This window comes from Pseudomicrostroma glucosiphilum, assembly GCF_003144135.1.
Source record: "Pseudomicrostroma glucosiphilum strain MCA 4718 unplaced genomic scaffold BCV69scaffold_2, whole genome shotgun sequence".
Lineage (NCBI taxonomy): Eukaryota > Fungi > Basidiomycota > Exobasidiomycetes > Microstromatales > Microstromataceae > Microstroma > Microstroma glucosiphilum.
This window is the reverse complement of record NW_020289914.1, coordinates 1,056,708-1,080,825: the sequence shown is the minus strand read 5'-3', so window position 1 is coordinate 1,080,825 and position 24,118 is coordinate 1,056,708. Positions and strand designations below refer to the sequence as shown.

At 57.0% G+C, this 24,118-nt stretch overlaps 12 protein-coding genes across 12 annotated transcripts; 7 read left to right on the top strand and 5 right to left on the bottom strand.

Moving 5' to 3' along the window:
• Window positions 1–714: 714 nt before the first annotated feature.
• On the top strand, window positions 715–1,095 carry BCV69DRAFT_297007 (barwin-like endoglucanase; the record flags this gene model as incomplete). Its single annotated transcript, XM_025494069.1, has 1 exon — window positions 715–1,095. The coding sequence occupies one exon, from the start codon at window positions 715–717 to the stop codon at window positions 1,093–1,095; it is 381 nt and encodes a 126-aa protein (XP_025350208.1).
• Window positions 1,096–1,953: 858 nt separating this feature from the next.
• Window positions 1,954–3,906, top strand: BCV69DRAFT_244982 (hypothetical protein; the record flags this gene model as incomplete). The annotated part of the gene is made up of 1 exon (XM_025490135.1): window positions 1,954–3,906. The coding sequence occupies one exon, from the start codon at window positions 1,954–1,956 to the stop codon at window positions 3,904–3,906; it is 1,953 nt and encodes a 650-aa protein (XP_025350207.1).
• Window positions 3,907–4,180: 274 nt separating this feature from the next.
• BCV69DRAFT_280663 (hypothetical protein) lies at window positions 4,181–5,284 on the top strand. Its single transcript, XM_025491689.1, has 2 exons — window positions 4,181–4,260; window positions 4,365–5,284. Exons 1-2 carry the CDS (start codon window positions 4,207–4,209, stop codon window positions 5,139–5,141), a joined length of 831 nt encoding a protein of 276 aa, XP_025350206.1. The 5' UTR covers window positions 4,181–4,206; the 3' UTR covers window positions 5,142–5,284.
• On the bottom strand, window positions 5,245–6,914 carry BCV69DRAFT_106470 (LmbE-like protein). The gene is made up of 2 exons (XM_025489045.1): window positions 6,650–6,914; window positions 5,245–6,378 (listed from the first exon to the last, which is right to left on the bottom strand). Exons 1-2 carry the CDS (start codon window positions 6,721–6,723, stop codon window positions 5,349–5,351), a joined length of 1,104 nt encoding a protein of 367 aa, XP_025350205.1. The 5' UTR covers window positions 6,724–6,914; the 3' UTR covers window positions 5,245–5,348.
• Window positions 6,915–8,167: 1,253 nt separating this feature from the next.
• On the top strand, window positions 8,168–9,214 carry BCV69DRAFT_245823 (hypothetical protein; the record flags this gene model as incomplete). Its single annotated transcript, XM_025490177.1, has 1 exon — window positions 8,168–9,214. The coding sequence occupies one exon, from the start codon at window positions 8,168–8,170 to the stop codon at window positions 9,212–9,214; it is 1,047 nt and encodes a 348-aa protein (XP_025350204.1).
• BCV69DRAFT_280661 (hypothetical protein) lies at window positions 9,064–12,093 on the bottom strand. Its single transcript, XM_025491688.1, has one exon. The coding sequence runs from the start codon at window positions 11,914–11,916 to the stop codon at window positions 9,400–9,402; it is 2,517 nt and encodes an 838-aa protein (XP_025350203.1). The 5' UTR covers window positions 11,917–12,093; the 3' UTR covers window positions 9,064–9,399.
• A 667-nt stretch (window positions 12,094–12,760) lies between these two features.
• BCV69DRAFT_106245 (hypothetical protein) lies at window positions 12,761–16,119 on the top strand. The gene is made up of 3 exons (XM_025489044.1): window positions 12,761–14,480; window positions 14,595–15,678; window positions 15,804–16,119. Exons 1-2 carry the CDS (start codon window positions 12,932–12,934, stop codon window positions 15,665–15,667), a joined length of 2,622 nt encoding a protein of 873 aa, XP_025350202.1. The 5' UTR covers window positions 12,761–12,931; the 3' UTR covers window positions 15,668–15,678; window positions 15,804–16,119.
• Window position 16,120: 1 nt separating this feature from the next.
• BCV69DRAFT_106162 (hypothetical protein) lies at window positions 16,121–17,561 on the top strand. The gene is made up of 2 exons (XM_025489041.1): window positions 16,121–16,991; window positions 17,071–17,561. Exons 1-2 carry the CDS (start codon window positions 16,265–16,267, stop codon window positions 17,394–17,396), a joined length of 1,053 nt encoding a protein of 350 aa, XP_025350201.1. The 5' UTR covers window positions 16,121–16,264; the 3' UTR covers window positions 17,397–17,561.
• Window positions 17,432–18,560, bottom strand: BCV69DRAFT_280657 (mitochondria fission 1 protein). The gene is made up of 4 exons (XM_025491687.1): window positions 18,254–18,560; window positions 18,002–18,103; window positions 17,837–17,914; window positions 17,432–17,750 (listed from the first exon to the last, which is right to left on the bottom strand). Exons 1-4 carry the CDS (start codon window positions 18,441–18,443, stop codon window positions 17,665–17,667), a joined length of 456 nt encoding a protein of 151 aa, XP_025350200.1. The 5' UTR covers window positions 18,444–18,560; the 3' UTR covers window positions 17,432–17,664.
• Window positions 18,561–18,840: 280 nt separating this feature from the next.
• Window positions 18,841–22,320, top strand: BCV69DRAFT_280656 (hypothetical protein). The gene is made up of 3 exons (XM_025491686.1): window positions 18,841–19,039; window positions 19,131–19,236; window positions 19,316–22,320. Exons 1-3 carry the CDS (start codon window positions 18,848–18,850, stop codon window positions 21,985–21,987), a joined length of 2,970 nt encoding a protein of 989 aa, XP_025350199.1. The 5' UTR covers window positions 18,841–18,847; the 3' UTR covers window positions 21,988–22,320.
• Window positions 22,265–23,548, bottom strand: BCV69DRAFT_106166 (hypothetical protein). The gene has a single exon (XM_025489042.1). It carries the CDS (start codon window positions 23,344–23,346, stop codon window positions 22,354–22,356), a length of 993 nt encoding a protein of 330 aa, XP_025350198.1. The 5' UTR covers window positions 23,347–23,548; the 3' UTR covers window positions 22,265–22,353.
• Window positions 23,209–24,047, bottom strand: BCV69DRAFT_106202 (hypothetical protein). The gene is made up of 3 exons (XM_025489043.1): window positions 23,871–24,047; window positions 23,469–23,779; window positions 23,209–23,281 (listed from the first exon to the last, which is right to left on the bottom strand). The coding sequence occupies exons 1-2, from the start codon at window positions 23,883–23,885 to the stop codon at window positions 23,486–23,488; spliced, it is 309 nt and encodes a 102-aa protein (XP_025350197.1). The 5' UTR covers window positions 23,886–24,047; the 3' UTR covers window positions 23,209–23,281; window positions 23,469–23,485.
• Window positions 24,048–24,118: the final 71 nt, after the last annotated feature.

Here is a 24,118-nt window from a genome sequence, read left to right as displayed (position 1 = left end):
GAGGTGGTGCCCTGTTTCTTCTCTGACGCCCAGTACGCTGCCTGCCCCTGACAGGGAAAGTGTGAATCGAGGCGCCCCCCTTGCCAGAGTGTCAGCGTCTGTGCCGAGTGGAACACATGGATGGGGTCGGGGCATGCCGGGCAGGCAAATGAGGTACACAAACAAGCAAGACCTCGCAGCTCCCTCTTTTCAAATGTCTCTTGTGCCATGGACGTCCGAAATAGCGACCGGAGATATTCGTCGCAGGGTCCCTGGAAATAGCCCTCACCCTCTCCCTCGAAGATCGCTCGGCCAAGGTGGTACCCCACAACCTCGTCAGCTGAGTCTTCAAGTACCCAAGGAGTAGAATCCTAAGACCGAGACCGAGCAAGGGGTCAAGAGGCGCCTCGGTCTCCGCACCTCAGAATTTGAGACAGTCACAACCCGCTCTGTCAGAGGCACTTGATCGTCCGGCATCTCCTCCACGTTGTGTGATGTGGGGAGAAAACAACATTGATACCACTGGCGGTCCAGCACGCCGGGCAGGCTGGGTTGGAGGGTGAAAAATTCTTCTTCGGTCTTCTTCAGAGGAGGATCGATGAATGATATAAGAAGTCCAGACATCTCAAGGCTTGACACTCTTCTCTTCGTCGCCTCAACTCAATAACTCTTTGCACATTACCAGAAACGTTACTTCTACCCAGCAACCTCTCACTTACCTCCCTCTTATACACAATGTACGCCTTCAAGCTCGCCTCCTTCGCAGCCCTCTTCAGCGCCATGGCCGCTGCTGCTCCCGCCCCTGCCGCTGAGAAGCGAACCACGGGCACTGCCACCTACTTTGCTGCCGGTCTCGGCGCCTGCGGTTGGGAGTCTTCTGGCTCTGACTGGATCGTCGCCCTGACTCCCTCCATGTACGACAACGGCTCCAACTGTGGAAAGACCGTCAAGGTCACCAACCAGAACACCGGTACCACCCACAAGGCTACCGTCGTCGACGAATGCCCTAGCTGCGAGTCCACTGGCTCCCTCGACATGTCCGAGGGCTTCTTCAAGGCTCTTGGCGGAACCACCGAGGAGGGCGTCTTCCCCATCTCCTGGGAATTCTCCTCGTAAGCGCCATCTTTTGGACCTTCTCAGTCTCTTCGTCTGAGCAACCTCAAAAGTCTCAATTGCCTAGGCCGGTACCTAGTCTCTCTCGCGAGTGCCCATCATGCAATCGTTTTCACACCCTGTAGCCATATTTACATAGAGACCTCGACAATCAGTGATCCAAGGCCAGCACGCAGGTCGTAGCTCTTGTCCACCCTTCCATCGACCTGCCCAACCACCGACGCTCACTCCGCACGAATGTCGCTTGTCACCGTACTTGTCCACCCTTCACTTGATTGCTTGACCACCGACGCTCACTCCGCACGAATGTCGCTTGTCACCGTACTTGTCCACCCTTCACTTGATTGCTTGCACATTACTCGCGCAATAGACTTTTTCGAGAGTAGCCAAATGGCCGCCGTCTTGCTCTCCCATTGCCATCTGCGTGTGATTAATGGTTGTGTGTTTTCAATGACGTCCAGCTTTGCTTATCACTTGCCCTGCCTGCTAGAAGGATACAAGTCGGCTGATTAGAGGTCGAGAGGCATCGTCGGTTTAGAAAGGAGCCCCGTTGTACGCCGGAAGCAGGACGGGGCTGTAGGCGGTTGGACGTCACTGGCGCGGGGCGGAGCGGGGCGGGCGGCGGACGATTGCCGCGCTTTCACATCCGGAAGAGGCCTTGTGCCGGATGGAGAGCAGAGCTGCGTCGCGGCCGTGTTACTAATGCAGCCCCTCTTAGCCCTCACTCACCTCGAGGTCACGTCGTTGCACCCACCACCATTGGTACATAGCTTCAGCATCCTTGTCACTCTGGTCCTTCATCCTTATCTCTTACCTACACTTCACTCATACCTCGCCATGATCCAGTCAACGCGGATACCAATGTCTTCTGCCCGGGCTGCGATCCAGCAGGTCGCCGCAAAGGCTTCTTCGCCCAGTAGCGTCTTGGCCACCTCTGCTATCCGCTCATCCGCATCGTCTTCTGCACTTGCTTCGTCGCGCTCGTATCAGCGTCGTAGCTTTGCCAGCACATCGAAGGCCACTCTGCCACTCGCCACCCAACGTAGACAGTTCAGCACCTCGACACCGGCCCGACAGGCTGTTCCTGCCGATGAGGTCGATGAGCCTTTCGACCTCGCCAAGGTAGAACGGGTGGCAGACGAGGTAGACGTCGTCATAGTCGGTGGTGGTCCAGCTGGTCTCAGCGCAGCCATCAAGATCAAACAATTGGCCGATGCAAAGGGTGAAGAGATCAGAGTCGTCGTCCTCGAAAAGGGTGGCGAAGTCGGAAATCACATCCTCTCGGGAGCTGTGATTCAGGTGAATGCTCTTGATGAGCTGCTACCCGATTGGAAGGAGATGGGTGCTCCTTTGAACCAAGTCGCAAGAGAGGACCACATGCGGTTCCTCACCCCCACTGGGTCCTTCCCGATGCCTCACCCCCCGCAAATGACCAACAAGGGCAACTACATCGTCTCCCTCTCGCGAGTCACGGCCTGGCTCGGTGAGCAGGCAGAGGCCATCGGCGTTGAGATCTACCCTGGTTTCGCCGCTGCAGAGGTCATCTGGAACGACGACAAGACGGGTATCAAGGGTGTGGTGACCAATGAGATTGGTCTCAACAAGAAGATTCAGCCCAAAGACTCTTTCGAGCCAGGCATGGAGTTCCACGCCCCCATCACTCTCTTTGCAGAGGGAGCTCACGGCTCGCTGTCGCAGAGCGTCATCAAGGAGCTCGGTCTCAGGGAAGCTGTTGGAGCCGACCCGCAGACGTACGGTCTGGGCATCAAGGAGGTGTGGAAGGTGAAGCCCGAGAAGCATCAGCCAGGTATGATTACTCATACCTTGGGCTGGCCGCTTGACTACAAGACGTACGGTGGATCGTGGCTGTACCACATGGAGGATAACATGGTCTCCATTGGTCTAGTCGTCGGTCTCGACTACCAGAACCCTTACCTCTCTCCTTTCCGGGAGTTCCAGAGGATGAAGCATCACCCCTTCTTCAAGGACCTCCTCGAGGGTGGCGAGTGCATTGCGTATGGCGCTCGAGCTCTGAACGAGGGCGGCTACCAGTCTATCCCCAAGCTCAACTTCCCTGGAGGTGCATTGATCGGTTGTTCGGCTGGTTTCCTCAATGTGCCCAAAATCAAGGGTACACACAATGCCATGAAGTCGGGCATGGTCGCTGCTGAGAGCGCCTGGGACGCTCTGCAGAAGCGCAAGGAGTCTGGCTCTGAAGAGGTCGTTGATCTCACCGACTACCGTGAGCGACTGGACCAGACTTATGTCATCCAAGAGCTCAAGGAGGTTCGCAACCTACGTCCCTCTTTCCACAACCCGCTCGGTCTGTGGGGCGGTCTGATGTACTCTGGTATTGACTCTCTGCTGCTCAAGGGTCGAGTCCCTTTTACCTTCCACCATGCAGGCGAGGACTATGCGCAGACGAAGAAGGCTTCAGAGTGCAAGCCAATCGACTACCCAAAGCCCGACGGCAAGATCTCCTTTGACATTCTCACATCCGTCTCGCGTACCGGTACCAACCATACCGAGGATCAGCCTGTGCATCTGGTGGTCAAGGAGGGCGACTACAAAGGCCACGTGGAGCGTAACGTAGGAGGCTATGACGGTCTACTTGCGCGTGCCTGCCCAGCAGCAGTGTACGAGTACTTGGACAAGGAGGATGCCAATGGAGAGGAGCATGCGCTGGGCAAGAAGTTCCAGATCAACAGTCAGAATTGCATTCATTGCAAGACTTGCTCGATCAAGGTGCCGGATCAGAGCATTCGATGGACCACGCCAGAGGGTGGAGGAGGACCCAAGTACGCTCTGACATAGGCGAGGGAGGAACATCATGTTGAATGAGGCATGGATCAAAACAATGATATAGACTCGCATTACATTTACTTCGCAGCACCAGTGTGTATCAGATCAGATGGAGATGAGCGACGTTCGGCTTTCTCGGTCTTCTGTCCCCCGGAGTGACTGACTGACTGGGCCCGTGCTGGGGGTTGCCTCCACACCATTTCCGCCGTGGGTCGTTGCTTCTTCCTCGTCGGCTAAAAGTTGCTGCCTTGTCCTTGTCACTCCTTTGCCATCCTACCACATCTTACACGTGCCCATACCACATTCTCAAAAATGACCACCCCAGACATCCACAGCACCTCCGAGGAGTTGGGCATCGTAGAGCTCGTGAGTATAACGTGGTAGGAGGCAGGATTCATGACCAAGGTCCTCCTGTGCGATTCGCTGACCTTGACCTCTCACGCACCATCCTCACCCTTGCTTGCCCTCAGTATGGAGCTCCTATCTCGACCTTCACTCGGACCATATCCCTCGCAATGCACCATCTCAACCTACCTTACATCGCCAGGCAACATCTTCCCCACACCCCTCAAGTACGAGAACACAATCCGCTCGGCCTCATCCCCGTCCTGATCCACCGACCCCACGCTCCCTTTGACCTAAACAAGGACGTGGTAGTCCTCTACGAAAGCGCCGCCGTCAAGTCTTACCTCGATGACGCTCTCGCTGGAATTGCCGCTGGGAGACGCCATGGTAGTGCTTCTCCTCCTCCCCTCACGCCACCTTTGGATCGGGCTCACCTGGTCACTTCTTCCCACACTCGCGCCACGGTGAGCCAGATCAGCTCACTCGCAGCCACTAGCGTCTTCCCTGCCCTTGAACCCAAGTTGATCAAGGTACGACAGGCAATGGAGGGGAATGGTGCCGATGAGGAGTCGATCAAGGTTGCGCTCGAGGAGGGAATGGAAGGAGCCAGGAGCGCACTGCACATCCTTGAGGGATTCTTGGAGGAGAATGCGAAGAAGCAATCTTCGGGACCACTTTACTTTGTAGGCAATACGCCTACCTGGGCGGACTTGTATGTTTACCCCATCTTAGCTGATCTGGCTGCCACACCAGAGGGAAAGACACTGCTGGACCCTAATGGCAAGGCGCCCAAGGTCGCCGCTTGGGTACAGCACTTTGCTGGTCTGGACATGGCAAAGAAGACGTACCCGGGTAGCGTGCCTGACCTCAGGAAACAGGAGGGCAAAGCAGGCCATCAGTAAGGGCAAATGAAGAAGCGAAGTATGCCGGATTGGACAGTGAAAGTGGGATATAACAACATGAGAATCAGGCGCGTCTTCACCTGACGTATGTACATGGAATCTGATTGCCTATGAAATACAAATGTGACCCCTCCCGCCCGTCCACCAGCCCCGTCCAGAAGCTCCTCTGCAGCGCACTCTCCCTCTCCCTCTCTCAACCGTTCTCTGCTATTGCACCCTGCATATCCTCCCACCAAACACGTAGCTGCTGAGTCCCCACCACGCATACCGGAACCAGAGCATCTGCGATGTATGGCCATCTCGCATCGCCGCTAGTGACACGAGGTATTCCCTTGGGGAGGAGAGAAAGGTGAGGCACGCTCCGATGCCGCTGCTCCTACTGCTGCTGTCCTCGGTGCTGTCCTTGCTTGGCGAGCTCGAAGGATCGAGGTGAGGGAGGAAGAGCAGGGAAGCAGCGCGCTGCACAATGGCAAAGGGGAGAGAGCCATACTTGAGTGGAAGAGGAAGGGTGGGGAGATTCCAGATTTGAGGTCGTCCCTTGCCTCTTTCTCCAATTCCAGCTTCAGCTCCAACTCCAGCTCCAGCTTTACTTCGTGTTTCCAGAGCATCAGCTACTAATGGAGCCGCATCATGTAGAGCACGATGGTTTGCATGTCCTGAAATGCCGCCCTCGTCGAATGTGAGGAGCCAGTCGAAATTCCATTTCCCCTCCATTATCTTCCCATTGACGTTGGGCTGGGAGAAGCGTTCCTCCATTCCTTTGAGAAGCACATCCCTCACTCTTCTTGGGTCCCACTGCTCGGTCATCCCGTCTTGGAGCTCAGGGTCGGAGAAGATTAGGACTCGCTCTGTCACTGCCCCTGCTCCTGCTCTTGCGCCTGCTCTTGCGCCTGCTCTTGCGGAGCCCTCGAGGGCAGCTGCATCTAGACCTATCCCAGGGAAATGGGCATAAGCTCTCAGCAACTCTTGTGCTCGAAGGGGAAGAGCGTCACTGGAGAGGGAATTGTTCAATAGCGAAAAAGAGGCCTCGATCTTGACCTCGGCTGCCTCGGTAAGCTTGAGAGCAGGAGGACCAGAAGTCATACATGCTGCCCATAGCTCCGTATTTCCCTGCGGAGAGAGGAGTGCATGTAGGACTGGGGAGAAGAACATGACTTCGTCGTCTGGATGGGCGAGAAGGAGGAGGACGCGCTGTGGACGTGTGATGCCTGAGGTGGGTGAGGTTGGATTTATGGATCTGAGGGGCGATGATGAGGATGAGCGAGGAGCGATAGGATATGTGAAGGGGGACAGACAGGGAAAGAGAGGGAGAGCGCACAAGATCAGCCTTGTATTTACATCTTGACTGGGGGAGTCACTGTCTTTACAAAATCTAGCCTCCCATCTCATTTCCTCCTCCACCAGGTCTCTGAGACCTCTATGTCTCCTGCCAGCTCGTTGGAACGTTGGCTAGTCTAGTCTATTACCACAGACGGCATATGTTCCTTCCTCGAACAACGATATCCCACTCACTGCCCTTTTCTTCTTTGAGCTTGCGATTTCCCACATCTTCCCACAAATGCGTCCATCTGCTAGTCAGCATACTCGGCTACCCACCCCTTGGAGACCAGCATGTTTCCTCCAGCAAGGCCGTACTGTAGTCCAGCCAACAGCAGCGGTAGCGCCGCCGCGGTTGCCACCAGGAACGACGTGCGTGACATGCCCGTCGCAGGAGTCGTCTTTGCATTAGCATTCTTCTTGGGCGCTCGAGCCACGCCGACTCCCACGAATCTCCTGAGCCGGTTACCGGCGAGAAGAGTAAAGAGGAGGGCTGAGAGGAAGAGCTTTGCTTCGTTCTTGTGAAGTAGCGGGCCGGGACCATCGCCGTACGGTCCTGCATCGGGTGGGCCAAAGTTGAGGAGGGGCTGTCCCTTGCCGTCGCCGCTTAGCAGGGCGTAGAGTCCTCCCACCAAGGTGGAGCTCCAGATGTCAATTGCGCCCAACTGCCATGGATCTCTGATCCAAGCTGGAGGCATCTGCAGCTTCCAGTCTCCGGTGGGGGAGGCGAGATTGAAGAGACCGATGAGGAGGGGCCCTCCGCCGCCGATGAGCGTGGGACAGAGAAGGAGGGTCAGAGGTGAGAGACCGCCGAGGTAGGCCCCTGCGAGGGAGTCGACGCCAAGGGAGGTGATACCTTCTGTTCGGCAGATGGAGTCTACGAGGATAGAAACGAGGTCGAGACTGCGAGCGCGAACGATTGCAAGGAAAAGAGAGAGGCTCTGATCAGACCTTGATCCCTCCTTTATGTATGCTTGTAGGCTGCACCTCTGTCTTCACTTACCTCAGGCCGCCAAGCTGCGTCTCTCCAATCCTCACCAGCACGTCAGCCAGTCCAGTCTTGAGCGAGAAGACGTGCACTAGTCCATACACAAGTGCCGATAGGTGAACATCAGGGATGAGCAGTGGACAAGGCTGCGCAAGGAGCAGCGCCAAGAAGGACCAACCTCCAAAGAGGAGGATCCACACTAGCAGCACGCTCTTCGCGGTGGAGGGCACAGGTGCCTTCTTCAGACGCGAGGAGGAGGGGTACCCCTGCACCTGGCAGGTCGCGTATGAGACTCGCGTCGCATGGAGGAGGATCAGGAGGGAGAGTGGGATCGGCAGGAAGGGTATAGGGAGAGGACCGGAGAAGACCTCGAGTGGGGAGAGAAGGGGGGCGAGAAAGGGGAGGCTGTACTGCGGCGAGAATTGACCGTCCATCTTTGCTCCTTGCGAAGCGTCGATGAGCTGTGAGTGGCCTCAAAGACGATAGGAAGATGTGATGGATGGCAGACAAAGGAACGTGAGTATGAAGATTGCCGATCAAGGCTGCTGCAGCCAAGACGCGACCAGCTCCGCCCCTCCACACACCTCGTCTTCCCCGCATTCCACCCGTTTGACACTTCACCCACCTCGACGCTCCTTTGCCAGCCAGACTTCTCGCAAGAGCGATGGATCAGACTGAGGCTCCTAGGCCTTCTACACCGAGCAATGTTGCTTCGTCCAGCATGTCCACTCGGAAGATCAGCGTCCTCAGCTCCTTCATACGGGACAGGCTGCACCGTCATCGTGCCCTTCACGGCAGCTCGGCTTCTTCTTCTTCTGTCCCGCCCTTGATCATCGGAATGCAGGGACCACAAGGCAGCGGCAAGACGACGATCACCTCTCAGCTTATGAAGGCTTGCTCTACGTCTACCGACCCGCTGCGACTGGCGTGCATCTCGCTAGACGACCTCTATCTTCCGTACGCAGGACTGACAGCCGTAGCGAGGGCCAATCCCACTAACAAGCTCCTCTCGGGTCGGGGTCAGCCAGGGACACACGACCTCCCTCTCGGGCATAAGATCCTTGGCGAGCTCAAAGCCATAAATGATGGCGGTGGACATCGGATAGTGGAGCTTCCGATCTTCGACAAGTCTCTGCACGATGGCAAGGGTGACCGCTCCAGCGAGACCGTCCGAGTCTCTACTCCACCTCGGCTAGACGTGCTCCTATTCGAGGGCTGGTGTCTTGGCTTCGAAGCCTTCAAGGAAGAGGCACAACTCAAGAAGATGTACGAAGAGACTCAGCGTCGGACTGGAGCAGGCACGTCAGAGCAAAAGCCTTATTTCCTCTCTCACCCCTTAGAAGACTTACTGGCCATCAACGTTCACCTGCGCGAGCTCAGCCAGGCTCTTTACCCCTACCTAGACGCATTCGTCAAGCTCGTCCCCTCCTCCTCTTCCCCTCCCCCTTCCTCCTCCTCCCCCTCCTCTTCCGCCTCCCCACGCGACCTTTCCCAAGTCTTCACCTGGCGTACCCAAGCCGAGCGAGCCATGAAGGCCTCCAATGGCGGAAAGGGCATGACCGACGAGCAAGTCGTTCAATTTGTAGCACGATACATGCCCGGGTACGAATTATGGGATCAGGAATCCGGAGGGGGTATGGAGGAGGCAAGACACGAGTGGCGCTTCCATGAGAAGGGAGCTTCTGTGCAGTTGGGATTGGGAAAAGATAGAGAATTACTCTGGCTCGATCTTGGTGAGGGTCGAGTAGAGGAGCGGCCGGAGAGCTAATGGCCGCCCCTTGGATGCGCTGAAGAGACTACTGGGGAATGATGTCGCTTTTGTGGATGAGGATGATGATGTACACGTACATGCGATAGGATACCCCCCCTTCATACTTCCTCCGAGTCTATTCATACAACTCAGTTCCGAGATCTCTCCTTCAGTGCGCCGACGAATCAACTCGAGCACTACTCTCACTCGACCGTCCCCCTCAGGACTCCCTCAATCTCCTCTCTTCGCGCCTTCATCCCCCTCTCCACCTCACGAATCTTCTCCTCGCCCAATTTGCGCATCTCCTCAACCGCCTCGTCGATCTGACTTGCAAGGTAGGCTTGCACAGTCAGATTGGCCTTGGTGGAGCCTTCGCTTAGCAAAGCAGGGGGGAGAGAGGATGTAGGCGCGAGGATGGACGGAGGTGGGAAAGAGGACGGAATTTGATACGCTGCTGGGGCAGTCGCTGCTGCAGTCCCGTTGGGTTGAGCGAGAGGTGAGATGGCATCTTCTGCTCCATCGCTTGGATCAGAAGGGGCTTGTTGAGACATTGGGGCTTCCGAGGAGGAAGACGACGTCTTGGTCCGACTGGCAGTCCTGGTAGCTCTTGCGGGCAGAGGCGAGAAGACGCGACCCTTGCCACTGGTTGAGGCTTGCTTGTCGTCGCTAGAGGAGGGCATCTGGGCAGGAGCTAGGCCCAGATGCGCTCTGCCGTCCGATCTCTGCGACGGATCAGTTGCCACCGAGGCCGATTGGGACTGACTGCTGCCACCGTTGCTACTGTTGATGGCAGAGGCAGCAGGTCTCTCCTCAATAGAGGCCTTCTTCGACTTGATAGAAGCCGAAGAGGACGGCATAGCAGGCGTGGGCGGCTCAATTGGCCCAACGATTTCGGACTGACCGTTAGCGCCGTCTGCATCATCTTGCTGCGACGACGAAGGCTGCTTTTGTGACTTGCTGCTTGCCACTCTCTGACGTGTACCCGAGACGGATCTGGACGGCCGTGTTGAGCTAATGACAACTTCGACATCAGCGTCACCTTCTCCCTCTGCCACTTGTTGCGCCTGACGATTGTTGCTCGAGACGGAAGACTTGCTCGACGAGGCAGCTTTGGCATCGGTAGCTGTCTGATCAGCTTCGGATTGGGGTTCCTCGAGGGCCGGCGTCTCGGCAGCTGGGGCTGTCTCATCGTGATGTACGATGGTCTCCTCCCCTCCCTCAGTAGCAGCTGTAGGCAGATCTTCATCCATGGCTGCGACGGCTTCAGCCACCTCCTCTGCGTCCGATTGACTTATCTCTGATGCACTCTGAGCGGCGTCCTTGGACCTGGTCGACCTGGTGGCTCTGGTCGCTCGTATAGGGGCCGGAGCGGCTGCGGTCTTCTTGGCTCGCGTCGACCGAGCACGAGTTGTGGGAGCAGCCTCCTCTTCCTCGGCCTGACCTTCGCCTTCATCCTCCGTCGGGGGTGCAGACACCTCAGACGCCGACATTGCATCCTCCGTGACCGCCGCCTTTCCCTTGGCCTGCCGGCTAGCCGTCGCCTTCGTCCCTTTCGCGGGCGCCTTCTTGGCAGCTTTCGTTGTTTTTCCCCCTCTTCGCTTCGGCACCTCCACCTCTTCTTCAACTTCAGTGTCCCCTAATTCGGCCTCTGACGCTTGCTCTACCCCGGAGTCCTCTGCCACGCCATCGTTCTTCTGACTCCGGCATGCGCTCCGAGCAGTTGTCTTGCTATTCTTCGTGCTCGCAGATGCTGTGCGGGCCGTTGTTGCAGCGCGGCGTGAGGGTCGTGTAGGCTTATCGGACGTGCTTGCTTCGTCCTCGTCCTCAACGGCCTTCGGCTGACCTTGCCATATTTGGGCCTCAGCCTCGCTCTCCGCCTCGCTGACGTCCGTTGTAGCTCTCGATCTTGAGGTCGCTTGCTTGGATCGCCCCTTCTTTGTCGTCTGCTTGTCTTTTGTGGTCTCGGCAGCTTTAGCGCTATCGCTTGTGTCCTTGCCCGCTGATTGACTTGCTTTTAGCGAGGAATTGAACACAGGACATTCTGGCTTCTTCCGCACATGCTCATGAACCGGATCATCGCTCTTCTCCCAACCGCTCAGCGTTCTCCCACAGTATATGCAGCTGGCATTGTCCTGATCCTCCTCCGTCGGCTCATAATGGAAGCCGGCCTGTGCCAGCTTTTGGGAAGAACACTTCCAGCCCTTTTTGCCATCATGAGGCCAGCCATTGCCGAAGGTCGCTCTCCTGGCCTCGATCAGACTTTGTCCATCTGGCAGTAGTCGCTCTTCTTCGTACTCGTACACGCCTCCCTCGAGCTCCTCGCCGGCATCGCGACTTTGATATATCAGCAGCCAGGGATTGTCCGGCTGTATAGCCCTCAGGCGATCTTCTGCGACATCTCCCTGCGAGAAGTCTGAGAGGGCTACGCCATCTATGTACGAGACGACGCGATCGGCCTTCTTTGCGGTGGGAGAGAAGTAGAGTCCCAGCCGGGCGAGCTTGTCGGCGGAGGGGTAGCGCTTGGAGAGTGGGCCGGTTGCGGATGGGTGAGGCCACCGTTGCGAGGATGAGGATGACGAAGCCTTGCGACTCTTGAGCGATGCAGATGAGGAGGACGAGGCTAGAGGAGCTGCTTCGAAGGAGGCTAGACGAGCCTCGAAGCCTGCCATGTCTGCCGCGAAGACGAGGGCAGAGGAGGATGCAGAAGCAGAGGCAGCCATAATGAAGGTAAGCAGTCTAGTGCGAGGGCAGGAGTGTGTTTAGGATGTCGAGGTGTATGGTTGCGATGCGACCGTAGCTTTGCGGTAGCTCGTCTCAGGTAGGAGCTAGGTCAGGTGATGCTCCCCTCTGCAGTGGCTGTATGCTCTATCGTGTGCAGTCGCGTAGGTGGCGGGTGGTGTGGAATCGGAACGTCGTCGGAAGCGAGGATACACAGACGCACACTGAGAGACACACACACACACATGGCTTGGGAAGCGCGTGGCTCTGGAGACGCGCCTCGGAAGAACGTGGCTGGGCGTGAAAGCCACGTGGGGCTTGCCGGTGTTGTTCTGGCCATGCCTCGCATCGCTTGGCCTTCATTCCAGAGGGGCGCCGCCAACAGCATCACGGCGACTTGCAGGGAAGCACACCGCCAACGACGGACGATGGGCGACTCACTCCGCCTGTGGGAAAGCAGACGAAGAATGCCAAGGTCAGCACCACAAAGATCCCCGCGGCGCATCTGCATGCCGGACCATCCCACTTCTGCCGGACCGGAACCAAGGGTGTGTTGATCTCAGCCTGCCCAGGGCCCCATTCCAGATAGACGCCTGGCAACCAAGGAGCGTCCACCTCTACTTTCCTTTGTATTCTCTACAGTCTCAACCACTCCACCTTCCCTCCTCCCTCTGACCTCCTCCATCATCTCTCTACCCACTCTGTCCTCCCCCCCCCCACCACCACCACATCTCAGCTCCCCCCACAGTCCTTTCTCTCTCTACCGCAATTACGACATCGACTCTTTGTAACGAAACATCACGACCACCCGAGACAACAAAGCTAGTCAGCAGAAAAGCATTACGCATTCTGCTGCTCCACCACCATACTGAAATTTCATCACAACCGCGATCGCAACACCTGCTCGAGAGCAGCAACACCGCTCCCCCGCACGTCTTGGGCGACACGCCCATCAGTTCACACGCAGATCTCTACTGAATTTGTTCGCCAGGCAGTCACACTCACCGAGTGCTCAGTATGCCTCGTATTCCCGTCCGCACAGAGCCTTACAGCTCCCCCTCTCGCCAGCATCGCCACTTCAAGAACAAACGAGACCAGGTCTTGCGAGCCCTCGGCAAGTCGGCATACATCAATGGGTCCCAATTCGCAATCATGTGGGTAGCTGCCTCCGGACAGACAGAGACCTATGCTAGCGAGGCTTTCCAAGGCAGACTGGAAGACTGGTTCGAGAACAGTGGCATCAAGCAGGAGGGAAAGAGGCTAGTGCTGGAGAGAAAGGCTAGAATGTCGGCATCCGTAACGTCGTCGTCAGGCAAGAGCATGCTGGCCGAGGATGATGGCGCCGACGATGCTGCCAGTCAGCTCAGCGATGACGACTCAGATTGCGCCGCAGAAGACAACGAGAGTGTCCTTGAATGTGGTAGCGGCGAAATGGGTGCGTCTTCGAAGTTGAAGACCCCGTTGCTTGGCCAAGGCAGCGACGTCTTCGCATCTCGGGACTCCGCTCCTCCCATTGCTCCAATCTCGGCCGCCCATGCCAACGCAGTCCTAGCCTCGACATCAGCAATCGCCCCCACGCCCAATGCCGTTGCTTCCAGCTCCACTAGCCTCAACAGGCCCGCACGTAAGCTCCTGCAACCCCTCGACATCAGCTCTGCCAACCTGGCCTTTAACCAGCACTCTCCTCTGCTGCCTGCCTCTGCCGGTGACGGACTCTTCCTCAGAGCGCCTCTTTCGGCACCTCTGCCCAACCAGCGCAAGCCGCCTCCTCCGATGCGAGTTCCTCTGGCCCGGACAAATTCCACCTCAGACGCCAATCTGACCCAGGTCACCCTGTCAAATGAGGCTGCACGAACTGCATTCTTCGAATTGCGATTCGGCCAGATGCAGCAAGGTATGTGCAAGACCGTAGCCAAGGCGTGGATCAAGATCATCGAGCCAAAGAAGCAGACAAGGTGCCCGTACAACAAGGGCGAAGAGGGCAAACCCGACTGGTGGCCCGAAGGCGTTCGTCACAAGGAGCCAGACCATCTCATGAAGCCCGAGAGGCACTCTTTGCTTCTCACCATCTTGCGAAGCCCAAAGATCAAGGTCTCCCGTTTACAATTGGCCACTGCTGAGGTTGTTGCCATGATCCGCGCCGACAAAGTCAATCTGCTCATGGACGTCTATCGCATCGCAAGAGAGGAGGAGCGCTTGCGGGAAAGTGGCAAGGGCGTCACTGATCGACCCATCACCGTCGGTGTCTCGACACTCCAGGGGTGGCAGAGAGGCGGCATCAACGGCGAGAAGGGCGGTTTGAGCGAGGAGGGCAAGCGGGCAACTCTAGGGGATGATGTGCCTGAAAGCTCTGAGAGAAGGACAGGCGCAGGCGCTGCTATGCAGGTGGCTGCGTCTAGCAGCGGTCCACTAGCGCAAGCCCGGAAGAGGGAGAACAGCCAGACCATGTCACGTAACTCTTTGAACGGCACATCTTCCTTGGGCCCTGTCGAGAAGCGTCAGCGACTATCCATCATCAAAGTCGAAACACCGGAGGCCATGGCCAGCAACAATCTCAACAATCTACGTCGAAGCAGCAGCACGCCTTCTGGCAGGCTGACCCACTCACAAGGACAGCCACACCTTCATCACGACGGAGGTGTAGGGCCGTCGAAGCTTAGAAGACAGGTTTCCTCGCAAGGCGTCGCTGCTATTGCGATGGCTGCTGCCACAGCTCACGATGCGGGTCATCGTGCTGCTCAGCAGCAGCAGCAGTTCCAGCAGGCTGTCCATGCTCAAAGCTTTGCGACACCCTCTCATGTTCAGCTCAGGCTCAATGAGCTTGATGGACGCTACCCTCCCCAGATGCAGCAGCAGCAACACTTCCAACTGGATGCTGCTCATCCCGGATCCATGTCGGCTCCTCAACCTGCTCCGGCTCAATTATACCCCCATCATCACGAGCCTCAGCACCGTCAGCAGCAGCACCAAACTCAACAGCATCAATATCTTACTCACCATTCTTCTTCCGTCGGCAACTCGCCTGCCATAGGCTACAGCTACGAGCTTGATGGGCAGACTTTCCTCGGCAATTTCGATGCCTCGCGTCCACAGCAGCAGAATGTGCAGCAGATTGAAGCCTCGAATGCCGGTTCTCTGGGTCTCCATGGCTTGGGCGTGGGAACTTTGCAACATGCCATGATGTGGGATGGGTCTGGTCTCGAGGCAGGCAATGTGCAGCAGCCTTGGAGCTCTTCACCGGCGCCTCAGATGCATGCACAGCAGCAGCAGCAGCAGCAGCAGCAGCAGCCACAGCAGCAAGAGGACCAGATGTCATTACTTCGAGCTCATCTCGCAGAAGCAGGCTCCTCAGGTCGTGCCACCGCATCACCATCGACGCTCGCTGGTGCTCACCGCGCTACCTTTGTGCACAACTCTGGAGGAGGCGATGACTCGATGGGCGACATGACTCTCGACATGGATCGGTCATTCGCCTCTGCCTCTTCGCACAGATCGGGACCCGCAACACCTCCCTCTGCCGTTTCTCGTCACTCAAATCAAGGAGTAGAGAACTTCATTGGAGCTGCACCTGCACCTGTACAGGGGATGGAGAAGGTCGTCCTGCAACAGCGGTACCCTTCTCACGGTCACGGTAATGGTCATCGCCAGGGTGAGGTCGCGATGCCCTTCCAACAGCTGCAGGCCAATCATCAGAACGGCATCTGGGCACCTTCGGGCGCAGAGGTCTTCACCGGATGGGCTATGAACTCTTGAGGCATGTCAAGGTGAGGCTCAATCGCCCCTTTGAATCCAGTTGCAGACCAGTAGCTGTTCGCTAGTCGACGGCCTTTCACATTCTTCTCTTCAGCATTGATACCTTCCCACTTCACGTTGTTTTCCTTCTCATTAGTGGTAGTGGTAGAGCCCACTTCAGCCGCGTCTCTTGTCCATCTATACCCCCTTGTTGTCTTCCTACTTCTTCTCTCTGTGTTACCCTTTCTCGTACATCATTCCGCGCATGCCTCCGACATTCTCTTTCAAAGGGCTCTATAAGCTTATCCGGTTATTCCATCGCATCGCTTGACGCAATTCATGGACATTCTCTTCTCACCTCGATACTTGTGACTACTCAGCATTGTTGTCATTTCCCCTTGAAGGTGTAACCTTTGAGGCAGTCTCCGTTCCGAAAGCGGAGAGCCAAAATGAGCCTGCACAGATTTCCCCAGTCCGTCCCTTCCGCCTGTTCCTCAATTCTTAGTCTCTCCTAGCGTTCACCCATCCCTGCCGACATTGACAACCTATCCGACATCAACATCGCTCGGCCCTTTCTTCTGAAAGGTCTTGAACCTCGACTCAAACTCGCTGGTCGCGATGGCTCCCAAAGCCGCGAGCTCGTCGAGCTTGGGTCCGCTGGCGAAGAGGACTTTCAAGGGCCCTCCCTCGAATGGAATTGGATCTGGGTCTGGCTCAGCATCTGGGTCTGCCTCGCCTGCTCCTGGCTACGGCACAGGAGCCGCTGGCCCTGGTTCTTCTAGCAATCCCGGTTCTGCGTCTCCATCACGCTACCCTTCTTCTCCTTCTCGCCCCTTTCCCCAATCCCGCCCCAGCAGTCCTCCTCTCCTCCTCCCGCGACACGAAGAGACGTCCCTCCATCGGCGGTTACGCTCCCTCCTTTTGGACTTTACACGGCAGAGGACAGTCTGGGAAGAGGAGGTTCTGGAGATGGGAGAATCCGTGGGTGCTTATGCGACTGTTTTGGGTGAGCTGGAGGAGGAGATGGCTGAGCGGGGGCTGGGGAATAGACCAAAGGGAAAGGGAAAGGGCAGAGCCGAGGCCTTGAAGATCTCCTCTGCCCAAAATCGCAATCAGGTCTGCCCAGCCATAACGGAGTCTTTTCGCTCCCTGCATGAAATCTACACTCGGAGTCTTCTCAAGGGAAGAGAACGCATTGAACGGGCGGTGGAGGGACTCGTAAAGCTCAAGGATGCTGCGAGGCTTTTGCAGGTGAATTGGGTCAGGTTGGACGAGGAGGGTGGGCTAGGCGGTGAGGATGGGGAGGGCGATGTGAGGTGGGGTCGAAGGGGCGGGGATGAATTTGGTGAGTGAAGGGGAGCGTCTCTCAGATTGCGGTCATGGTAGAGACGCTGATGGAGGGCCCCGGCTGCTTCCTCTACCAGTCGATGCAATCTTCCACATCACCCTGCAGGCCCAAATCCAGACACTCGAGCTACTACAGTCCCTCGATGTCCTCCTCATCGACTGCTCCCCACTAGGCTCCCTTCATTCCACCTTCCTTCATGGATTCATTCCGGACTCTCCTCTCTCTTTACGGGACAAGGGCCCGCAGAGGGACAAGTACGACCCTGCAACTTCCTCTGCCAAACGCAAAGAGGTCCTGCTGATGTGGAGAGACCTGCCCAGCTTGGATCGCGGAGGCGAGGGGAGCTTCGAGTGGTGGAAGGCCGTCTGGCGGGCCGAGGTGCGCGGGTGGGAGGAAAGCTGAGGCACTCTACTGCAGCTGAGAGAAAGAAGACAAGGTGGGAAATTGAAAATGGATAGATCTTTGTACAATAGTGCACGGGTCATATTACAGGACAGGGGAAGAGGAGAGAAGACAGGATGGATGGATGAATGAATGAATGAATGATACCCGCCTCGTAGAGGGAGTGATGGATGATCCAAAAGCTGAAAGCTGAGAATGAAGCGATGAAGAGGTTCTGCCAAACAAGGCTGAGCGGACCAGTCTGTTTGATAGACTGAGACGAGCCGGATCATCTCCTTCTTCTCAGCAGACCGGCCAACAAGACACCTCCCACAGCGGCTGCGCCACCCATCAATGCCATGCCGATGTATCCCTCTGTGGAAGAAAGCAGGGGAGCACAAAGGTAGTTTTGGTCAGTCGAGGTACGACTATGGCACGACTGCGATGCAGCAGCTGCTCACCTCTTGCCACTCCCTTCTCAATGAGCGAATTTAGCGATTGAGCTTGCAGGTTGTTCGGCTCCCTCTCGATGAGCAGAGCTGCCAGTGGAACCATGACAAGTCAAACGTCAGCTTAGGTGTCATTGCTACTGCACCTCTGTGCATAGGCCCTTGAGTAACGCTTACCATTGAATCTCCTTGCCTCGTCGTAGTTGCCCATCTTGAAGTGGCCGAGGGACAGGTAGTACAGACATTCGCGCCTCCGCGGCGGGTCTGATCGGTAGATTTCTGTCAGGAGATGAAAGAGCCGAGCAAGAATTTGCATAGCAAGTGTCAGCTGCCCCGCTCTTTGGTCTTTGAGCAGCATTTCTCCGCTTCCACCGTCGCCAACCCCTTTCAGCCGCCCTCCCTCTCTTCTGCAAATTTATTCGAACTCACCTGTCAGCAGCCCAATACCCCTACTCATCTCATCCCTGCTCTTGCTCTTCACCAATCCCCATGCATAGTTGAATTTGGTCTGTGTAGTGACATGACCCGTCGCTAGCTCGGACTGATATTGCGAGGCCAGCACGGAGAGTTCCGAGGGCGAGAGGGAGAGCTCTGCGTCTGCTGCGTACGGTAGCGACATTGCGGGACTGGGTATATTGAAGTGTTTGACCTCGCTGGAGGTGGTTGGCTAGGATGAAGGTGAGATTGTTATTGTCTGAACGATCGATGGAGTGAGTGAGCGAGCGATGTTCGACAGTGGATCGATGGGCGGCAGTATGGATGAAAGCAGCAGCAGCGGATTGAAAGGTCTGTGTGAGATGCGCCTGGAGTGGAGATGACAGGCAAAGAGTCGGAGCGGGAGATGACGGCCTCGCACAGCGACAGCCGCGCAAAGTGACAGGCAGCCTCATCCTCCCACGGACACCACTCCGACCACACCTTCTTCCACTCCCCGCCTCACCATCTCCACACCACCATCATCAGGGCAGTGACAGGTGCTTCCATCTACTTTATTCAATCGCTGTCGCCCTTCAGCAGCTCGCAATGAGCTTCTTCGGCTTCGATACTACCCTGCCGCGCGACACGACCAGAGGTGGTGCGCGGGGTGGGCAGATCTCCAGCGATGACCCCTTCAACCCTCTCGGTGGAGACCTCGACGATGGCAGAGAGCTACAGGATGATGAGCTCGATGCAAAGATCAGAGGACTCACCGCCGGTGCTCAGGAGGACGTTGAAGTGAGTGAGCCGATACCAAGGGAAAGAATACTAGCTTGAGGGTGGCCCGTCTGACCTTAGCGTGTGCTTCCTTCTTATCTGATGCGCTCAGATCTACGAGTGGGGAGGAGAGGGATACGATGGGCTTGGCGATATGCTGGACGAGGCAGGCGACGATCTGAACGATGACACGTTTGGTGGAAGCTCAGCAGCTGTCGGTAAGTATCAGAGGATGCGAATGACTCGAAGTGCCCAGTAGCGAGAACTCATTCCACATTCACGTCAATTACGCTCCAGGCAAAGACTTCGACTTTGGCCACGGAGCCGGTCAACCCAATCAACAGCAGCAGCAGACGACAAAGAAGCCGATGGACTCCATGTTCGCCAGCAACTTTGATGACTTCTGGGCCTTGCCCAGCTTCGGAGGCGGTCAGAGGCAGCAGCAGCAGCAGCAGGCGCCTGCTCCTGCTCCGCAATCGCAAGCTCCAGCTGTGTCTCAATTCGAGCACCAAGCGCCTCAACCTACACCGGCCAGATCGGGTTTGACAATGGAGGAGATCGAGGCAGAGCTGCGTGCCGCACGAGTGTCCCAGCAGCAGCAGCAGCCACCCTTGCCATCACAACCTGCTGGCCTTACAGGCAGACAGCAGATGAGCGTAGAGGAGATTGAGGCCCAGATGCGGGGTAATCAGCAGCGCCCTACTGGGCCGCCGCTCCCGCAACAACAGCAGCAGGGCATGTTCCCTCAAGGTATGCCCCCCGGAATGCCACCTCAGTTCGCTGCCATGATGCAAGGTCAACAGGGTCAATACCGTGGTCAGCCACACCCTTCACAGCAGCCCTTTGCCCCGCCCACTGGTCCTGCTGGCCCCAGACAAGATCGTCTAGACTCAGACTTCCCTCCTTTGGGCGCACCACCACCTCCCGGGGCCGATTCGTCACCTCCACCTCCTGCCCATAGCAACATTCCCCTGCACCGCCCGCAACAGCAAATGCCAGGACCTCCGCCGCCTGTTCTTAGTGCTGAAGCTATGCGAGAGCAGGATGAGCAGCGCTTGGCTCGAATGCGGGCCCTGCTCAATGCTCTCCCCGAGCCAGTGCAACAGGGCATCATCTCCCTGCCTCCACAGATGCACTTTGATGTCTTGATGGGTCTTTCCAGGGAATTCCCGGTGCTGCTCGAGCCACGGACATCCGTTGTCGAGGAGGCGCAGAAGCAGGCTCAAGAAGCCGCTCTCAGACGGCTTGGCAAAATCGCCGAGGTGAGGAACAAAATCGCACAACGGGAGGCCAAGATTGCAGCCATGTCGCGGTACAACAACGTCATGAGTGTCAGCGACAAGGAGTTCATCACACGTATCCAGATCTCGCAGATCATCACTGCAGACCCATACGCCGACGATTTCTATGCTCATATCTACTTTGCCTTGAGGAACAACCGCTCCCTGGTCAATCCTGGCCTGATGGGCGCTCCCCCCGGTGCCGCGGGTCCGGGTCCCGGTCCGAACCAACAGCAGCAGCAGCCTCCCAAAGGACCCAAGAACAGCAAAGGGTCACAGCGGATGAACGCTCAACAGAAGGCTATGCTTCGCATGCAGCAACAAGTTGAGCGACTCGTGGCAGACCGGAAGCAGCGAATCGAGAAGGCCACATCCGGCACCATTAACCCCAATCTGCAAGGAGCATTGGGTAAGGTAGGCGGTAACAGCGCTAACACCCCTCGAAAAGCTCTACAGATCTCAAAGAGCGAAGAAGGTGGCAACGGACAGACCAACGGCAATTCGGCCGCGGACGCGGTCAGGCAGGCTTTGGAAGGCGCCTCTCTAGGAGGCAGAGGAGGCGGCGAGAGCGCATCGGCTGATGGCAGGCGCGCCCCGCTCACTCGACATGAAAGCCTGCGGATCCTTGAGAAGCTGTATGACACTCTCTTGAGCCTGGAGCAGCTCCGGCGATCGCTCGATGGCCCCGCCGATGAGGCTGGCCAGGCCGCCGCTCGCGAACAACAGGAGGCTCTCGTGGCCACTCTCTGGAAGGAGTTGCGCATTCTCGAGCCTCTTGAGATCTCAGATCCCCACCCCTTTGTCTCGCTACTGGGTACGACCAAGGGCAAGCGTCTCTTGCCCCGCGCTTTGCGACATCTCTCCTCCGAGCAGACATTGACGGCTCTCACAATGATTGTCGCCTCCTTCGACACCCTGGATGTGGTGCGCAACGCTGCTGTGCTGGACGACGTCTCTTCCTTTATCCCGGGTACAGCTACTACCCCCTCCCCGGCTGCCGCGGCAAAGAGGCGCGATGCCGAGGAGCAGTCCGAGCTCTTTGGCACGACGATCGTGCCTGCCATGCTGGTCCTCATGGGTGGCAGTCCGATGAAGATCGTCATCGGCATGCTCGCCCTGTTCGTCGAGAGGAATGACGTGGTCAAGGTGGTTCGTAGTCGAGCAGGAATCGCCTTTTTGACCATTCTCCTCTCCCGAGCTGCGACACTACGATCTCAGACGAGCGCCTCTGCCGCCGATGGAGGAGACGCTGCCGCCTCCGGAGCCACGCCAGAGGAGCAAGCACAGTGGTCTTCCATCTTCCAGCTCCTCTTCGAGCGTCTGGTTACCGGCTCCGGCGGTCTTTCCAATCTCTTCCCCTCTTCGCGCGCCAAGTCCAATCTACCCTTTGGTCTCTCCAACTACCTCTTGCAGCAGTCTTCGAACCCATACGCGTCCAGCCTCCAGTCCCACCTGGACGAAGTCGACGAGCCCATCTGGAACCTCTATGCTGCGCTGGCAATCAATGCTACTTCGTCCAACTCGATGGAACAGCAGAGTATCCTTGTGCAGGAGCTCAGGGAAAAGATTCTGGAGAATGTGTTGGAGGCGCGAAACAAGAGGGACACTCTGGATGGAGAGAGGAAGTTGAGATTGGTCAACATCTTCCTCAATGCTCTCAATTTGGACGCTAGCCAGATTACCTTCTAGGCGATCTAAAGCAGGTAGGAAGAGAAAGTTGGAGGGAGAGGGAGAGGAAAGGAAACAGTGAATGAGAAATGGCTAGAATTGGAGTGGTGGAAGTGCCAATGATGGGACAATAGTTAAAGAGCCGACAAAGGCAGGCTCTGTGTGGTAGTGGTAATGGTAGTGGTGGTAGTAGTGTATTCTCTGCGTCGAAATTCAGCAAGCAACAGTTTAAAGCATCGTTTAAGATGAAATGGGACAGAAGGACCGCATACGTGCAGCGAGCAGCGAGCGTATCATGGTCAAGGTGGACACAGGATATAGGATATGATATTAAGCATCTGAGCAGCGCACATCTCGGCAGAAGAAGAGGACTGCTGCTGCTGCAGTCTACCGTCCCCTGGAAGCTCTACCTCTCCCTCTTGCCCCCGAAGTGTTCCCACTGCCACTACCAGCAGCAGCACTATTCGCTACAACCCTAGCGGGCAGTCCACGTCTCCCAGTCAGAGGTTGCGCTCCTCTTCCTACAGAAGCAGAGGCAGATGTTGCTGTTGGTGCACTAGGAGTTGACGCGCCAGACCCGGCAGCAGTAGCAGCAGCGGTAGAGCCACTTGCGGTAGCAGGCGGTATGCTTCCTTCCTCATCATCATCGTCTGCCTCGCCTTCCTCTCTTCCTCCGCCCCCGGACCCTCCAGCTGCGCCTGCTCCTCGGGATGCATCAACTCGACGTCTCTTACTGCCTTCGGCACCTCCTGAACTCTTCACCATGCCGCTAGAGGAAGAAGGTACAGGCTCCTCTCCCTCCTCGAGATCGGAGGAGCCAAGTCCCCCGCTGTTCAGACCTGAAGAAGATGAGATGGACACGTAAAGGTCGTCTGGCCTGCCTGAGACCCTGCTTCTCTTCGTCGAAACGGAGGAGGCAGAGCCGGAGCCCGGCTCGAAAGGTCTCGCGTGGGGGTTCAGAAGACCAGCAGAGGGGAGCGCTGTTGTGCTTCTGCTACCTGGAGAGGTAGCACGACTACGTCCCTGCCCTTGCCCTTGACCTGCTCCTGCTGGTCCCCCGCCTGCTGCAGCATTGTTGCTGCCGCCTGTTGCCGAGCCGGAGCCAGCCTTCCATCCTACAATTTCCCGCACTTGACGCGAGAGATTGAGCATCTCGTCTATCTTTGCATGCAGAAGAGAGAGGTTGTGGGCGTGCGGAGAGGTGGTGCTGGACGTGGAGGCGGCTGCAGAAGACGAGGCTTCATCTGTGGTCGAGGTGCTTGATGGGTTGTACAGGAAGGAAGAGGTAAGGTGCGAGAGGAGATTGGAGAGGGATCTGGGGATACAATGGGGAGGGGGAGGATCAGCTTCAGCTGCTCGACACGCGGTTCGCCAGAGCATGGGTGGTAGACGTACTCCTCAATCTCCATCCCACTTCCCACTCCTCCACCATTCTTGAACCAAGCCTCGAGACTCTCGGCCACACGTCCATACTCGAGCTTCTCCCTCCTTCTTCTCCTGACCTCTGCGAGCTGCTTCTTCAATCCAGCAATCCTCTGTATACTCCTAGCCTCCTCAGCTTTGATCTCCTCGTATTGACGCTCATACTCCTGTACCTGTGTAGAGGCTGTGCTCGAGGTGATGAGAGATGTGCGGGACAGGGAGAGGAGGTAGGACTGCAAATCCGAAAGGAGCGAGGCGCGCTGCAGCGTGTAGGCCGGCGAGAGTGCATCTGACGTGGGAGAGGCAGAGGCGAGGAGACTGATCTTTGACTTGAGGCCTTGCAAAGGTCGATGTGAGAGCGTATGCGAAAGGCGAGAGCGGAGCACTTGATCTGCAAGGGAACGAGAGTGAGTGTAGAGGGACGATGTTCAGACACAGTAGAGGCCACACCTCATCTCCTCAGTCTGCAATGTCCTACTCACCTTGCTCTGCTGCATCTAGCGGTACCACTCTGGGCTGTGTTGAAGCCGTGGGCCGCCGTGTGCTTGCCATGATGTGGTGGCCAGTACGATGACAGGGTGGAGTGCTAGGCAATGACAATGTTCGGTATCCTCCGTCTTCCAAGGTAGGCACGGAGGAGATGTGGTCAATGTCGGAACGGAAGATGGCGGTGACCATGCGCCTCGTGAGCCTGAGCTGCAGGCGCGTCTCCAGAGTTGATGCACACACA

What these genes read in the sequence shown, in the direction of transcription:
- BCV69DRAFT_280663 (XM_025491689.1), top strand. Translation starts at nt 4,207, where the DNA reads ATGACCACCCCAGACATCCACAGCACCTCCGAGGAGTTGGGCATCGTA. An exon ending in AGTTGGGCATCGTAGAGCTC is followed by an intron (nt 4,261 to 4,364) that starts GTGAGTATAACG and finishes GCTTGCCCTCAG; the next exon opens with TATGGAGCTCCTATCTCGAC.
- BCV69DRAFT_106470 (XM_025489045.1), bottom strand. Translation starts at nt 6,723, where the DNA reads ATGCTGACTAGCAGATGGACGCATTTGTGGGAAGATGTGGGAAATCGC. An exon ending in AAAGAAGAAAAGGGCAGTGA is followed by an intron (nt 6,379 to 6,649) that starts GTGGGATATCGT and finishes ATCGCCCCTCAG; the next exon opens with ATCCATAAATCCAACCTCAC.
- BCV69DRAFT_280661 (XM_025491688.1), bottom strand. Translation starts at nt 11,916, where the DNA reads ATGGCTGCCTCTGCTTCTGCATCCTCCTCTGCCCTCGTCTTCGCGGCA.
- BCV69DRAFT_106245 (XM_025489044.1), top strand. Translation starts at nt 12,932, where the DNA reads ATGCCTCGTATTCCCGTCCGCACAGAGCCTTACAGCTCCCCCTCTCGC. An exon ending in CAACAATCTCAACAATCTAC is followed by an intron (nt 14,481 to 14,594) that starts GTCGAAGCAGCA and finishes TTTCCTCGCAAG; the next exon opens with GCGTCGCTGCTATTGCGATG.
- BCV69DRAFT_106162 (XM_025489041.1), top strand. Translation starts at nt 16,265, where the DNA reads ATGGCTCCCAAAGCCGCGAGCTCGTCGAGCTTGGGTCCGCTGGCGAAG. An exon ending in AAGGGGCGGGGATGAATTTG is followed by an intron (nt 16,992 to 17,070) that starts GTGAGTGAAGGG and finishes TTCCTCTACCAG; the next exon opens with TCGATGCAATCTTCCACATC.
- BCV69DRAFT_280657 (XM_025491687.1), bottom strand. Translation starts at nt 18,443, where the DNA reads ATGTCGCTACCGTACGCAGCAGACGCAGAGCTCTCCCTCTCGCCCTCG. An exon ending in GGGTATTGGGCTGCTGACAG is followed by an intron (nt 18,104 to 18,253) that starts GTGAGTTCGAAT and finishes ATCTCCTGACAG; the next exon opens with AAATCTACCGATCAGACCCG. An exon ending in CGAGGCAAGGAGATTCAATG is followed by an intron (nt 17,915 to 18,001) that starts GTAAGCGTTACT and finishes TTCCACTGGCAG; the next exon opens with CTCTGCTCATCGAGAGGGAG.
- BCV69DRAFT_280656 (XM_025491686.1), top strand. Translation starts at nt 18,848, where the DNA reads ATGAGCTTCTTCGGCTTCGATACTACCCTGCCGCGCGACACGACCAGA. An exon ending in GTGCTCAGGAGGACGTTGAA is followed by an intron (nt 19,040 to 19,130) that starts GTGAGTGAGCCG and finishes TGATGCGCTCAG; the next exon opens with ATCTACGAGTGGGGAGGAGA. An exon ending in TGGAAGCTCAGCAGCTGTCG is followed by an intron (nt 19,237 to 19,315) that starts GTAAGTATCAGA and finishes ATTACGCTCCAG; the next exon opens with GCAAAGACTTCGACTTTGGC.
- BCV69DRAFT_106166 (XM_025489042.1), bottom strand. Translation starts at nt 23,346, where the DNA reads ATGCTCTGGCGAACCGCGTGTCGAGCAGCTGAAGCTGATCCTCCCCCT.